Source organism: Trichosurus vulpecula, chromosome 2 (genome assembly GCF_011100635.1).
Source record: "Trichosurus vulpecula isolate mTriVul1 chromosome 2, mTriVul1.pri, whole genome shotgun sequence".
Lineage (NCBI taxonomy): Eukaryota > Metazoa > Chordata > Mammalia > Diprotodontia > Phalangeridae > Trichosurus > Trichosurus vulpecula.
Genome location: NC_050574.1, coordinates 51736556 through 51751853, shown reverse-complemented (window position 1 = coordinate 51751853; position 15298 = coordinate 51736556). Strand labels below are relative to the sequence as shown.

The window sequence follows — 15298 nt, the reverse complement described above, 5'->3', positions numbered from 1 at the left end:
GTCGGGCTGAACCAAGAGGAAGGCAGTGGGGGGGGATGTAGCACAAGGGGCTTGGCGTCGGGGTCGGGGTTCTTTTGGGTGGAGCGCATCAGCAGCAGTCCCCGGGAACCACGCGGTGCTCGATACTGCTTTTTACATGTTCTTCTTTCCTCCCGGGCCAGAGAGTGAGGTAGGCTCGGGTGCTGGCAGACTGGAAGGAATTCCCGGAGTGGCCGGGTTCCCCTCTCCCCTGTCTTCGGTGGTGTCGTCCGGGCGGGGCCTCTCGTGGCTCGCGGCGCAGGGGCTTAAGAGGCCGTCTCAACTCCTGCTCGTGCCGCTTCCGCTGCGCGGCCTTCACCGTGAGCTCGAGATGTTGCCGCTGCTGCCCCAGCTCCGCCGCGCCCTGCTCTCCGGCCCCTGGCGGGCGGGGTGAGTGTCCGGCCCGGGGGCAGTTCCCCTCCCTCCAAAGACCCCCTTGGAGCCTCACGACCCCTTCCCCTACCGGCGCTTCAATATCCCCTCCCTCACTGGATCTTCAAGACCCCCCCCCCCCCTCCGCAGCCTCAGGATCCCATCCCTCTCTGCATCCTCAGGACCTCCCTTGGAACTCAGGGTCTTCTCAGTTAGATCTTTTCCTCTAAGAAGAGACTTCCCCAGCGACCTTCCCCCCTTCCCTTTACACACACTATCTCTCTCTCTCTCTCTCTCTCTCTCTCTCTCTCTCTCTCTCTCTCTCTCTCCCCCTCTCTCCCTCTCTCCCTCTCTCCCTCTCTCTCTCTCTCTGTCTCTCTATATATATGTATATATATATATATATATTTCTCTCCACCCAATGGTTCCTTCAGGGTCACCCCCACTTATCAGATCCCTCAGTTTCCCCCACTCTTCTCCCCTCAAGAGATTCCTCCAGAAAGTCTTCCAGGTCTGGAGTTTTCCCTTCTGGGGATGGAGGCCAGCTCCCCACTCCTACCCAAGCCCCGAGATTGAACCCTCTCCCCTCAGTGGAACCTGTGTTCTGAGTCTTTGCTGTATCATGGCGTGTAGTCTCTTGGTACATCTGTCTCTCTGAGTTATTTCTCAGAACTTGGTAATCTCCTGCTCCTTCACCCTGGCTCCTGAAGCCTAGAATCTTAGAACCGGAAGGGACCATTGATCATATAAGCCATGGACCTACCCCCTCCTCTATTTTAAAGAGGGGGCTACAGGCCCAGGAGAGGGGAAGTGACCTTAGGATCGTAAAATGGGGGTGGGGGCAGAGAAGGGCCTGGAACCCAGTCACTCGACTCTCAGTTTAGGATTAGAATTCTCTGATTTATTCCAAAAGCTCTCCCCTTCCAAAACTTTACTAACACTTCTCCCCACAGCTCTAAACCTGTATGAGATTATTATCGAGTCTGATCCAACTAGCCTTCATTGGAACCTCCCTGAGGGCTCTAGGATTTCCCCAGCTGAGGGATCTTACCTCAGTTACCATTGTTAAACCTGAAAATTTGGTTGAAGGAAACAACAGAGCTAGGTGATAGAAAAATCCATGTTGTTTATTATTTTCCCTTAAAGCATAGCGGAGCTAGCTTACTTGTACGTACAAGGAGTCAGAGCATAGGCTCTGGCTGCCTGAACAAAGCAATGAGAAAACTTATATACGTTATTTTAGCAGAGCTGGCAAGCCTGTATGACCTCATTTTTATGACCCCCATGTATGTTTAACCATGATACAAGAAGAGGATTTTCCTTAATGAAATAGATTGTAAATACAACAAATTAGATAGTTGTCAAAGTGTCAATTGGATTTGTAGCCCCAGGATCTCTGTGTTTAATTGGCCATTAACATTCCACCACATAGTATATGCCCATAAAATATTAAGATAAGGAAAAGTCACATAATTCAAGATAGTGTCTGGGCTCAAGGTTTTCACCCTTAATGACCATGGACAGAGCAAGAAATGCTCCATCTGGATTTGTTGATACAAGAGAACAAAGAGACTGTTAGGATCAGGCTTTTCTTCTGGTTAAGTAGTTCAGGCCCTGAGTCTTATTGAAATTACAAAAATGATATAAAATAGTATAATATTTTCCACATTTCCTCCTTTTGGTCAAAGGTAAGCTGAAAGCTTCACCTGAAGACCAATTAAGGTATGGAAAAACCTCTATCTTCCTCAGGGGTAAAGTTGTAAAAATCCTTATCTAGGTGGATTCAGGTTTTTTTTTCTCTTTCTGTGTTTGGACATCCCCAGAGATGCACAGTAATTATAAACTACTTGTAAACAAGCAGGGGGAGCAAGTTGCAAGGGGTATCAGTAGGGAGCATAATGGGGAAACTAGAACACCTAAGTAAAATAAGCTAAAGATATCAAAGGTACAAGTAAACAGTCTTGGGAATGCAAGGGACTCAGAAAGGGAAAGAGCAGTTCTTCGTTCAGGTTCTGGTCCAGGCTCTTGGGAAGGTTGCCTGCGTCTGATGCTGTCCCCTTCAGGCTCTTTGAAACCGGAGGGCAAGGTGTCCTATGGGCTCAGATGTCCACTCAGGAGCACGGGCAATCATCAGATGTGATAGAAGGATCAAGGAGTCCATATCCACAAGTTGGCAGCTATAGAAGTAGTCAGATCTGACAGGAGCTCTCAGAACACATGTAATTTGATAATTGAGAGAAAAACAGCACACCATAGGTCCCAGCCACTCAGGGCTAAGTTCAAACAGTACAAATACAAAGTAGCTTTAAATCCCAGTTACATATTTCCAATGTCCATTTAAAGCAAAAAAAAATTTTTTTTTCAGATGCCTGATTGTGGTTATCTGGTTCCTAGATAGTAAAAGAGAGTTCTGCTTCTCTGGTTCAGATCTAGAAATTCTCAAACAATTCTGACTTACTTAATATAACTTAGTACAATCACTTAAATTTGGCTCTCCTTTTTTTTCTTTTTAGCTTCAGAGTATTTCAGTTCATATATCATCTACTGTTTCTAACCTTACCTAAATTTTGTACCTGGTATAAGAGTCCTTTAAAATATAAAGGTCCAACCATAAATTGAATTCATCTTCCTTTTAAAATCATCAGACAGATACCTTAATAAAGGAGATATAATTTCACTTGTACTATCTCATACAATTTTCTTGTACAAAAATCCACATTTAAGATCTTACTACTTAAACACACTTACTAGCTTGAATTTCCATGACTGATGAATTTTGGAGCCAATCATACACATCTGTATATAATTCTTAGAGGAATCAATTTGGTCCTATTGCCTTTTCCTCTCAAAATTTGCTATCCTATTTAATTAGACATTTATCACATTACATCTTTGTCTTATTACTGTGTCTAATCATTTCCTCCTTTTGGAGGATGTTATCTCTATATCCTTCTGATCTTTATCTGGCCATGAACATAGGTTAAAATTGTAAGCTATTCATTCCTGTATCCTATTATAATAACTCAGAGATATTCCAATGTCCATCTATTACCTAATAGATTTAACATTGTGCTTACAAAACTTCCTGATAATATAAGTCTGCTATGAAAGAAACGAGGGACTATGTCATATATCTTAACAGAAGGAAAGAACTTCCTTAGCTGTTTGATTCCAGGCATGAGTCATATCTGTTAGCCAATCATATAGCCATTAGATGCTGAAAGCAGGGCTTAGGAGTAATCAGGTGGGGATTTTCCTTTTCAGAAAGGAAATAGCAGAACTGGGAAATAGAGTCAGGAAGATCCTACCTAGGTTGTGTCCAAGGTCGTCTTCAAGACTTTCTCCCAGGCATAGACATCCACCTTTAAGAATTCTCAGTCTGTAATGCCTGCCATTCCACTACTGGCTTCATGTGACCTATACCTGTAATCAGAGCTTAAAACAATATTAAATTGTAGTCCCATAAAATCTTAAATAGCAAATAAATATCCTTCAGATAGGACTGTCCCAAATTTCATTGAGCTAATAATTAACAAGTCAAGCTACATAACATTTCCAGCTTCTAAATACTTCCTCACACTCTTTTCCAACTTGCTAAATCATCTGAAACTATCATTCTCAGGACAGGGGAGGCTTAGCTAACTCCCATTTGTCCCCTAACTTTCTCATCTGCCTTTCGTATCCCCTCAAGTTTTTATTTACCTTTCCAACCTATTACTCAGTGTCACTTTACATTTCAACCATAACACAAAACAACTCATAAGTTAGTACCTTTTACTGACATAACTGTGTATACTGGAATCCCATTCCAGCTTGCTTAAACAAACAAAAGAGGTTAATGACTGACCTCACAAGTCAATGGATTTGTCCCTGTTAACTCATTCTGGAGGGAAAAAGGAACACTTCAGGAATTGAGTCTTATACACATTGTTAAGCTCTAACTCTCGCTTAAAATCACAAAAACATTTTCCAAGATACTTCTAGAATTGTTCTAAACTGAAGATGTCTCTGATTTAGTCGCAGTAATTAATTACACTATTTGTGTCAATACCCAATTGCTCTTATATCACTTCACAACACCTAAGAACTCTATTTCACATAAATACAGTATAACTTTAAAATCCCAGTCTTAGTCCACGGGATAATGATTCAACCCTACATCATAAAACTTCTCTTCCCTTTCTAATTATTCTCATTAACACTGTAGAAACCATATTTTCTTTCATTTGACTATACAAGAGTACCAATATAACCAGTCATTTGATTATAACAAGATTTTACATATTTGCATTTATCCAATTTCCCATTTTTTTCAAAAAAACAACTTCTTTCACAATGGTAACAGATTCTGGCAGATAACTTCCCTTTTGTCACTACCTGCTTATTTCTGATTAAAGAGATCTGCCACATCATCTCCCCCTGAGGGTGGGTTCTTTCCCATCAGATGGCAAGCTTCACTAATAAGAACTGTATCCTTAAGACCCACATTCTCCTCGAAACCCAGTCTTATCCTAAAAACGCATCACTTTTGCTGACTTTAAAAAGCCAGGTTTTTTTTGGTTTTTTTTTTTTTTTTTTAGGCTTCTGACCCCTACTGTTCTTTCTTTCAGTAAAAACTCAAATCCCAGTAATTGTTGCCCCTCCCCTTTCCTTCCCTTCTGACAGGTGGGCTAAGGTGAATCTTCTTATCTAACTAAGGGCGGGGAGGAGTAAGGAATTCAGACTGTCGTTTCCAACCTCCTTACTCAAAAAAGAACCTTGAATAAGACATTGAATGGGCCCTTCTATAGATAAGCATTAATTCTAATAATTCTAATAAGGTTCTCACCCAGAAACTCCGAGAACTCACAATAGGTTTGAACTGCAACCAATTGGCGTACAGGTGGAAATTCAGCGGGCCTTCCAAAATTATACAAAAAGATTTTACAGAACATTTTCCAAAAGTACTATCCTTAAAGCAAATTAATCCTTAAATGCTGGAATTCATTAACTAAGTTGGTACCAAATGTCCTCATTCTCAAATATTGCCCAGAATTCCTAGATATTACAAATTCCTTAGTCAAAAAGTGTTATAATGTGAGGACACTTAATTTCTATAAATTACATACCCAATTAAATTTACCTTATCACAATAATAACTTTTACCAGGACTTTAAAAAAAAGCTTTTCCATAAGAATTCCTCTACACAGAAAACCACACAAGATTGATAAGAATTCATGACTAGATGGTTTCAAAAGTTCTTGTTTCAGTTAAAAACCTCAATTTCTTAATTAACTACGATTCTTAATCTAACAACATCCAGATTATAAGAGAAATTATTCTCTAACAGCACAGGTAATGCGATGTTAACCAATTTGTATATAATAACTAACTTAGAGATAAGTATACCACAAGCAATTATCATGTATCTAAGACTTGAAACAGATTCCAATTAATTACCAATCTAGTGATCATAACTGAGTTGGATAAGCAAATCAAATCTGATTCCTAACCACTGGTGGTAACATTTTAATTTCTAAGGCCCAATACTCTTAGCACTGTAAAAGACTAACACATTTTTCAATATTGCTGTTACATCTGTTTGTCAAATTACACAATTTAGAAATGTAACAGTGCCCTAAACATAATTATGCATTTTAAAACTTGAAACAACCCATTTATCAGTTAGGTGAACATATTCCTAAATCTCCTTGCACAGAGAATCTTTCATCTCATCATTTGAAACTATAACTTTAAATCACCAGATATATTCTCATAATAGAAAATTTTTCACACAGAAAGTCTGTTCTCATGGTTAAATATTAGTATTATTAATTATTTACTCGTTATAACCACATATAACAGTTCCAAATTTTATCACATCCCTTTGGAAACCCAATTCACATATATCAAAATCTGATTAAAATCGCTATAATATTATTTCTTACCACACAATGGTCTTCTCAAATTCCACAATCTAAGAGAATTTTGGGAACACAATGCAAGTTTAGAAATACAGAAACAATATTTTCAAATGACGTCTATTGCATTTCCAGATTACCACATATAGAAATTATTCAGCTTATTACTTTTGGTATTTAAAAACCACTTCAAAAGTTAACAATTACATTAAATCAGAGAGAGATAATAATAATGTTGTATCTATCATATACCGGACTTTATGTTAAGCATTTTATAATCATTATCATTTTGATCCCGTAACAACCATCATTATTACTTTCCCTTTAAAACTCAGGAAACAGGTCAAACAGAGATTAAAATACAGTTTTGCAATTGGAACAAGGAGTGTAAAGTTACCTAGAGAAGTTACCTAGAGCAGAAGCTAGTATCCCAGTGGTGACAATTCTGGGAGGCAGAAAGTCCAAATCCATCTACCTCACCCTTCCCCCACAACTGCAGAAGTTACTGAGCCTAGGGCGGTTTGCAGCTGCTGGGGACAGAGTGGGCAGAATGCATAGGACCTGGGTGACAATTCCAAACTTTGCCAAAAAGAATGGGCTACAAAGGTACCCAGGGCACAGGACTGTCAGAATACTGTCAGTCTGTGAATTTCTGTCCTTCTCCTCCTTTTGCCAGGTGGGGAAAGGTGATTTAAGTTTTCCCTACAGTTCTCCTGCATTCTCTTCTCCTAATCTGATTTGGGAGGAAAGGAGTTTGTTTAGCTGCTCTAACTTTTACTGCAGCTCTGGCTCGGTCAGAGACAGGACAATGGTGAAAGATCCCAATGATTGTAACTCAAGTAACTTCACCAAAGTGATCAGCAAGAGTGAGCTCCTGGAGGGATTTTACAGTCTCAGGAGTTCCGTCCCAAAATCCAACTAACCAATTTCCAAACTTTTAATGAATAATCAATCCCAGAATATGCTAAAATGTTTCAGCTCTATTTTTTTCTTCAAGTTCGGCTGGCCAGGCCAAACATTGAAAAAAGGAAATAGAGTCTCTGTTTCCCTAACTGCAGCCTTAGAATTCTCTGGCTACCTGCGTTTCAGATTTTACACGGTATAGACATTTCACAGCACACGCTCTCACACAGACAGTTAACAGACAATTAACAAAACAAATACAGAACAAATACAGACTGAGCTCAGAGTTTAAACAACAGAGAATTAGAAGCTTTCATGAGTTAGCTATTAACACCCCTATGGTCTTTGGGGAAGCCTTGGCGTTCCTGATTTTTCTGACTCTCCATATCCTATCCCTTAGGAAGGGGGAAAAGGGAGATGGAGGAGGACTAGGACAGGTAAAGGAAGGCGAGGAGTAAGGATAAAATGCATTTATCCTCCCCATAATCAGAGCCTTCAAGGTAAGGAAGCAGGAATAGGGCAGAAGGCAAAAACAGAGCCCTTAAGGGAAGGGGGAAAGGGAGTGGGGAGGGAAGAGAGAGAGAGAAGGCAACGGTAGCAGAACAGAGTTACCTCTCTCAGGATCAGAGCCCTTCCTGGGAGGCAGAAGGGGAGGGAAAAAGCAAAGTGCAGTTTTTCTCCCCAGGACCAGAGCCTCCAAGGGAAGGAAGATAGGGAGTGGAGGAACAGTTGGACTTCTAATTCTAGTTTTTGACTGATCCATAGTTAATTTTCTAGATCAATCAGTGTTTCCAGGGGATCTATGTGCGTTTGACCGCAGATCTGTGTTTTACCACAGATTTGATCCCTGCCCCCAGAGCTAGCTTAAAGGGAATTTCCAGACTTCAACCAATTTTGTGGGAGTTCTTTTTGGAAGCTGGGAAGAGAGACAACTTACCCCACCTTGTCAAGGCCAAAATTCCAGGAAAAATTAATCCTATGGCGCCCAAAAGCGTTGGCAAGGTTGGGCTGCGTTGTCCTGTTTCCATCATTTCCATCCGAAAGTCACGGCACCATAACTGTTAAACCTGAAAATTTGGTTGAAGGAAACAACAGAGCTAGGTGATAGAAAAATCCATGTTGTTTATTATTTTCCCTTAAAGCATAGCGGAGCTAGCTTACTTGTACGTACAAGGAGTCAGAGCATAGGCTCTGGCTGCCTGAACAAAGCAATGAGAAAACTTATATACGTTATTTTAGCAGAGCTGGCAAGCCTGTATGACCTCATTTTTATGACCCCCATGTATGTTTAACCATGATACAAGAAGAGGATTTTCCTTAATGAAATAGATTGTAAATACAACAAATTAGATAGTTGTCAAAGTGTCAATTGGATTTGTAGCCCCAGGATCTCTGTGTTTAATTGGCCATTAACATTCCACCACATAGTATATGCCCATAAAATATTAAGATAAGGAAAAGTCACATAATTCAAGATAGTGTCTGGGCTCAAGGTTTTCACCCTTAATGACCATGGACAGAGCAAGAAATGCTCCATCTGGATTTGTTGATACAAGAGAACAAAGAGACTGTTAGGATCAGGCTTTTCTTCTGGTTAAGTAGTTCAGGCCCTGAGTCTTATTGAAATTACAAAAATGATATAAAATAGTATAATATTTTCCACACCATTTATTTCTATTTCTTTCAAATACTGGAGCCATCCCCTTCCCCCACCCTCTGCTCATCTGTCCCTCTCATCTTCCTTCCCCCTTAGACTCTCTTCTCTTGCAGGTCCGTTCTCTAGAATGCTGGAATGTGCCCCATCAGCTTTCCTATCCCGAATGCCACAGTGCTGAGCTGTGCCCGCAGAGTTAATCGGTGTCTCTGCCTCTCACGTGAACCGGAGCAGCTGCTTCTAGGCAGCAGGCCTCAGTTTTCTGAATGTGTAAAATGAGGCAGCTGGGATTCCACAAGCTATCCCTTCAGCTCTAAATCCTATGAAGCCTCATTTTACAGATGTCAGGTCCAGTGAAATTAAGTGAATTATCTGCTGTTCCATAGGAAGTAGGGAGCAGAGCTGGGCTTTGAACAAATGAACAAAACTCCCAGCAAATCTTGTGCTCTCGTCATTACCCTCTAGGTCCTCAAGTGTGGCCCTTTGACTGAATCCAAACTTTCCAGAACAAATCCCGTTAAGAAAAGGATTTGTTCTGTAAAACTTGGGACTCAGTCAAAAGGCTGCACCCAAAGACCTGGAAGTTCACCGGTAGCCTTGAGGCCACAGGTTCCTCACCCCTAAGAACATAGCTCCGTTTATATTGCTCTTTGAGGTTGGCCAAGCCATGTTCTCTCATGTGATATGCATAACTTACATACATACATAACATACCACATGTGATAGCTCTATTTATATTGCCCTTTGAGTTTGGCCAAACCCTGTTCTCTCATGTGATATGCATAACATACATGTTATCTCATTTGATCCTCGAAATAACCCTGGAGGTAGGCGCTGTCTTCTTCCCACTTTATAGATGAGGAACCTGAAGGTGAGAGAAACTGTTCTAAGGATTTTGGGGTAGTAGAAGAAACACCAAACGGGGTGAGGTTTGAGTTCCTTCAGGGATACTAGTACCTCATTTTTATTGAACTGAGCTGAAAGATGATACCTGTGAAAGTTAAGAGGGAGCCACACCTGTCTGTGTTTGTTAACTGAGATTTAAGGCCTCTCAACTAAGCCTGGGAGGTCATCCACTGTGCACTTTTCCCCTTCTTTACCTCCCCCGAGACTCCTATCTTCTTTCTGTTATCTCTTTGATAAGGGCAGCTTTGCCTTATCCAGAGCTATAGATAACAGCTTGGAAGCCTCTGGCAGTGATAGGTGGGTAGGATTGAAGCCAGGTAAAAGTTGCCAGAGGGGTAGCTAGGTGGCTTAGTGAATAGAGCACCAACTCTGGAGTCTGGAGGACCTGAGTTCAAATCTGCCCTTAGACACTTGACGTTTACTAGCTGTGTGATCTTGGGTAAGTCACTTAACCCCAATTGCCTTGCCTTCCCCCTTCGAAAAAAAAGTTGCCAGCCAAGCTACCTCCAGTGTAATGGGCTGCCTTGGAGCTTTTCTCCCTGGAAGTCTTCCCAAAGAGGTGGGGTGAGCAGTTGAACTGTAAGTGGGCATTCTTGTTCAGTCATGGGTAGGATTAAATGACCTTTGCTCTGAAAGCTTCCGAGTCTGTGGCTCCCAGGGCTCGGCTGCCCCCACCCTGCTCACCTCAGCTTGGATGATGGAGGAGAGGAGATGTTACTGTGGTTTCTCTTTTTGATTTCCCCCCTGAGCCAGTCACATTCACTGTGAGCACCTAACAGCCTGTCTTAGGGGAAGGGACTGAGCTATTTACAGGGACAGTAATTGTTCCTGAATATCTTAGGGCTGGAAGGGATCTTAGATCTCAGGACATCCAAGCTGGGCAGGATCTTAGAACGGACTGTCAAGGCTTAGAGCATGAAATGTTAAAGGGTTGAGAGGGACCCAAAGTCGTCTCAGAATTGAAAAGTACTTCATACTGCATCTAGTCCAGACTATATTTGGCCAGTTGGATTGGATCTAGAAGGAACCATAGAAGAAAGAATGTGAGATTGACTCTGGTCTCCTAGCTCTGATGCTATCCATATGCCATGTTGGCTCTTAGTTTCTGGTAGACACTGCAAGGTGATTCTTCTGGAGGTTAGCAGCTACCATTGGCATCTTTCTTGCTCTCTGGTTAGTGGGGAAAGTTGGCAGGTACAGTGTATGTGAATCACTGACAGGTCATGTGGTGTAGTGGCCAGAGCATCCAGTCTGACCTTTGGACAGAGAATGGGGGTGGGGCTTGAATTTGGATACCAGCTCTTGCTCCTTCATGACCTTGAGGAAGTCCCAATTTTCTGCTTTGTAAATCGAGGTGGCTGATGGGGATAATCTCAGAGGTCCCTTCTGATTCTAGAGCTTCTGCTCCATTATTTGGGGCAGTCATCTGCTGGAGAGTGGGAACTCCATGATTCAGATTCTCCTACCTCCTCTCCTTGCTGGGAGGTCTCAGACAGATACATTTCCTCTCTGCTCCTGTGCATCTCTATTAGGCAGAAGTCCGTCATCTGGGCAACTGGAAGACAGGGATTTTAAAAAAGCTAAATCACAAAAAATTCTTTTTGCCCAGCAGAAATTTGCTACAATCTGTTCTTCAGTGCTCCCCCAGCAGATGCACAGTTTTATGTGTATCCTCCAATTCATGAACTAAGGGAGTCCTGGAAGAAAGGTCTAATTAATAAGATTTGCCTACATTTCTGTAGCATTTTATGGTTTTTAGGAGTGTAGGCTGTAAAACAATCCAAAGAGTTGTGAATCATAGATTAAGAAGAGCGCTTAGAATTTTGTCCAACCCCCTCTTTTTATGGAAAAGACTGCAGCCTAGAGACTTGCCCTTGGTTCCCCAGGTAAAAAGTGGCAGAGTCTGCGTTCACACCCAGATCCTTGGACTCCAAAGCCAGTATGCCCTCTGTTTACAGAGAAGAAATAGGCTTGAGAAGGGTGATGACCTGTCCAGGAAGTGGCCAAACATGTTCAAACCCAGATCTCCTGAATCTATGTATGGTTCCATACTGCCTCCGTGGCGGGGGCACCTCTCCCCAGTGGAGGTAGCCAAGGGGATTTTAGGCCCCAGGCTCATAGCTGATAGGGTGAGTGCTTTGAGATCATGGGCTGGTTCAGACTCTTGCATCTCCACCCAAGGGGGAGACCGAGTAGCCATCATCTTTAGGGAACAGTATAGGGACTGCATGGGGATTGGCCTATGTTGGGGACTCTCAATATTGGGTGCTTTTCTCTCAGTGTACCCTATGGGGGGAATCATCTCCTTTGGGAATTGTGCATAGCCTCCTCCTGGTCCCAGTCTTAGGGTTCTCAAAGTCTGGGCTAAGGTCATTGCAGGGGGCCTGGAAGGGCCACCCTTTCTCCCCACTGGCCCCTCTGAACAGGCTCCTCTTGCTTCCTTTACTCTTTGATCTCTCCAGCTGGCCTGTTTCCTAGGATGTTAAGACCCTCTCTCTCATCTTATCTGCCACAGTGCTGAGGTGGGCCTTTTGAGTTAATAAGTAAACTTGCTCTCCTTGACTTTTGGGCATGGCCAGGCACCCACTGCAGCCCAGACTTAGCCTAGGCCTTATCCTGTACTCTGTAAATCTCTGCATTTGTGGGACTGGCGCCTTCCCTCTCCTGGTTCCTCCTCGGTAAAATGCAGATGATTCTAGTACCTCCCCCCCCCCCCCAGGGTTTTTGGAAGGGTCACAAGAGACAAATGATTGTAAAGCACTTTGCAAACCTTTAAGGACCATAAAAATGTGAGCCATTAAGATTATTGTTATGGGTAGGTACTCCGGAGCAAACTGCTTCTCCCCCCTGGGCTTCAGTTTTCCTCATCCCTCAGACCACGATATTGGTCTAAGTGAGTGCTGAGATCTCTTACCCTTTAAATGTTAAACCCAGTTCACGCTGAACCTCTTAGATTGGATCCTGATAGGTCCCTGACCAAGCTCCACTTAATGTATTTTGGGCCCTCCTGGCTTAGAATGAATGTTATTGGCAACTGGTTCTCTTTGGAACAGCAACCCTGAGGGTCTTCCCTTCCCAGCTAGATTTTTTTTTCTTTTCTAATTAAAGGGGTCATCCCTTAACTCACTTCTATTCACTGAATGGGTGGAATTGAGTGAGTACATGAAAAGGCCTTAGCCTGAAAGGGCCAGGGTCTCCCATATCATCCTGGGTCATTTGTGATCCTGATGAATGTCTGGTCACTGGACTCAGATGGCTCTGGAGGAGAAAGTGAGGCTGGTGACCTTGCACAGCCCTCCCTCACTCAAATCAAAGTCAACTGCAAGTCATGTCATCATTTCCCTGATGTCATGGTCCTCTTTGAAAATGAAGGACAAACACAACAACCTTGTGTCCTGAGCCTTAGGGTATGATAGAAGGAGCACTGGGCTGGGTGCTGGTGATCCCCAGGGCTGGACTCTGCCACCCACCCCTGTGTGTTTTGGGGCTCTCTGAGTCTCATAGGCATTAACCATAGAACAAAGGAGCCAGACCTGATGGGCCCTTTTCTTTCTGTGTTCTAAGGACTGTATTTTAAAGGCCCTTCCTCCCAGCTCAGAGGTGTTTGTTGAGTAGAAGGAGCCGGCTGCTGAGGGAAGAATCACCTCCCCAACCCTTTCCTAATTTCTTGGGAAACCAGTTCTACTCTTTCCTCTTCTGATTGCCTGGTAACACTGGCCGTGAGGCAGGGCGTAGTGTTGGCTCCTGTGGTTGGAATCACTTAGATCTGTGTCTGGAGTAACTAGTACAGCACTGTCTGCAAGGGTCTGGACTCACACAGTACCCTCTGTCTGCTTGCTCTCCCTGGGTCCCTGTAACACAGATCCCTTCAGTTCTACCCATTTCTTCCCTGTCAGCCAAGACCTCTGAGATCCCGTCCTGCTCTTAAAGCCATAGTCATTACAAACACTTGAGTCAAAGCCTTCTTCTCTACTAAGTCTTCCAGGATTTATCACCCCCCCCCCCCTCCCTTGTACTTCTCACCTGTGCCCTGCTTTTTAGGCCCCCTCAGAATTTCCTTAGCTCTTAGATGGGCATATGATTGTGTCTTCTGTGTCACGAGTCTTCCCTTGATGCTCTTGAGTTGTTTTCTTGCAAAGTTCAGACATTGTATGTTCTAAGGTCCCTTGGCACTCTGGTGTTCTCTTTTTTATTCTATTCCTCAAGAATTATCAGCATTCTATGATTATAAAGCTTCAGGGTCAGACATTCCTGATTCCAAACAAAGCTTTGACTCTCCACCATTTAATACTGTACTCCCAGGCCTGTAGTCTCCACTCTTGGTTCCGTATCTGTAACAAGGTCCGTACTGTCTCTACCTTCTATTGAGCTAGGGAGGTGGTCAGGGGACAGGATTTCAGGAGGAAAGGTGAATTCTTTAAGTCTACAACATGTCATGACTCCTGAGCTACTCTTCTCCCTTATTACCTAGATCATACTGTGCTCTCAGCTGAGACAGAAGCAGAGAGGGACTTTAGAACAGAGAATATCAGAGATGGAAAATGCCACAGAAAATTGAATATCAAAGCCAGAAGGGACCTTTGCAGAGTTGGAAGGGGATGGACGCCTTTGGGTAGAGACTGTCAGAGCTGGGGCAATCCTTAAACATCTTCTTTTACTTTACAAATAAGGAAATTGAGGCCCATGGTGGTGAAGTGACCTGTATAATGTTGGGCAGCAAGCTGTTAGGAGAATGAGAATCAGAACTCAGGTCTCCTTCAGCTATACTGCAGTTATAAGTCATTTAACAAAGGATTTGGATAAGTGCCTGGGTGATGGATCCAGACCAATCATTACTGGGTGATGAGGCCCTTAAGAGGTTGTTGGTGGTGTATTACCTTAGCTTCCTTAAATGGGCCCTCAGTATCCCTGTCTGACAGGATCCTGGACTGACCCAAAGCAGTCCTATTGATCTGTCTTCTCTCCTTTTGTCTTAGGCTTCGATGGCAGCATGCTGCCTCAGTGAAGGTGACCAATGAGCCTGTCTTGGCATTCAACCCAGGCAGCCCTGAGCGAAAAGCCTTGCAGCAGGTATGTAGTAGGGGCCAGATATAAAAATAGAGTAGAGGAAGAGAAGTACAGGTACTCCCTAAGTCACAGCTCTCCCTGCATTACAGACAGGCAGCAGAGGGTAGTTAAAAGCAGTCTGATTCTAGAGCCAGAAGACCCGGACTGAGCCTGATAGCATTTCAGACATTGACTAGCTGAGTGACCCAGCTCAAGTCACTTCCTTTCTGAGTCTTTTTCTGTATTTGCAAAAGGGGACTAATACTCTGTTCATTTCCTACCTCATAGGATCATAGATTGAAAGCTGGAAGGAAACTAGGATCTTGTAATCCAATACCCCCCTGCCCCCCCCCACACTTTTTTACAGATGGAAGAACATTTAAGCCCACAGTGGTTAAATGACTTGTCCAAGGTCACACAGGTAGTAAGTAGCAGAGATGGAATTTGGACCCAGACCTTCTGACTTCAAACCAAATACTCCTTCCTTTACAACCTACT

General features: G+C 43.1%; 1 protein-coding gene across 1 annotated transcript in view; it reads left to right on the top strand.

The window, feature by feature from the left end:
• The first annotated feature begins 270 nt into the window (after positions 1-270).
• The window catches only part of ALDH4A1 (aldehyde dehydrogenase 4 family member A1), a 38018-nt gene continuing 22990 nt past the window's right edge, over positions 271-15298 (top strand). Inside the window, exons 1-2 of the mRNA XM_036746945.1 lie at positions 271-408; positions 14731-14824. Of these exons, the coding sequence (XP_036602840.1) occupies positions 350-408; positions 14731-14824 (153 nt within the window). The 5' untranslated portion in view covers positions 271-349. The remainder of the gene's footprint in view (positions 409-14730; positions 14825-15298) is intronic.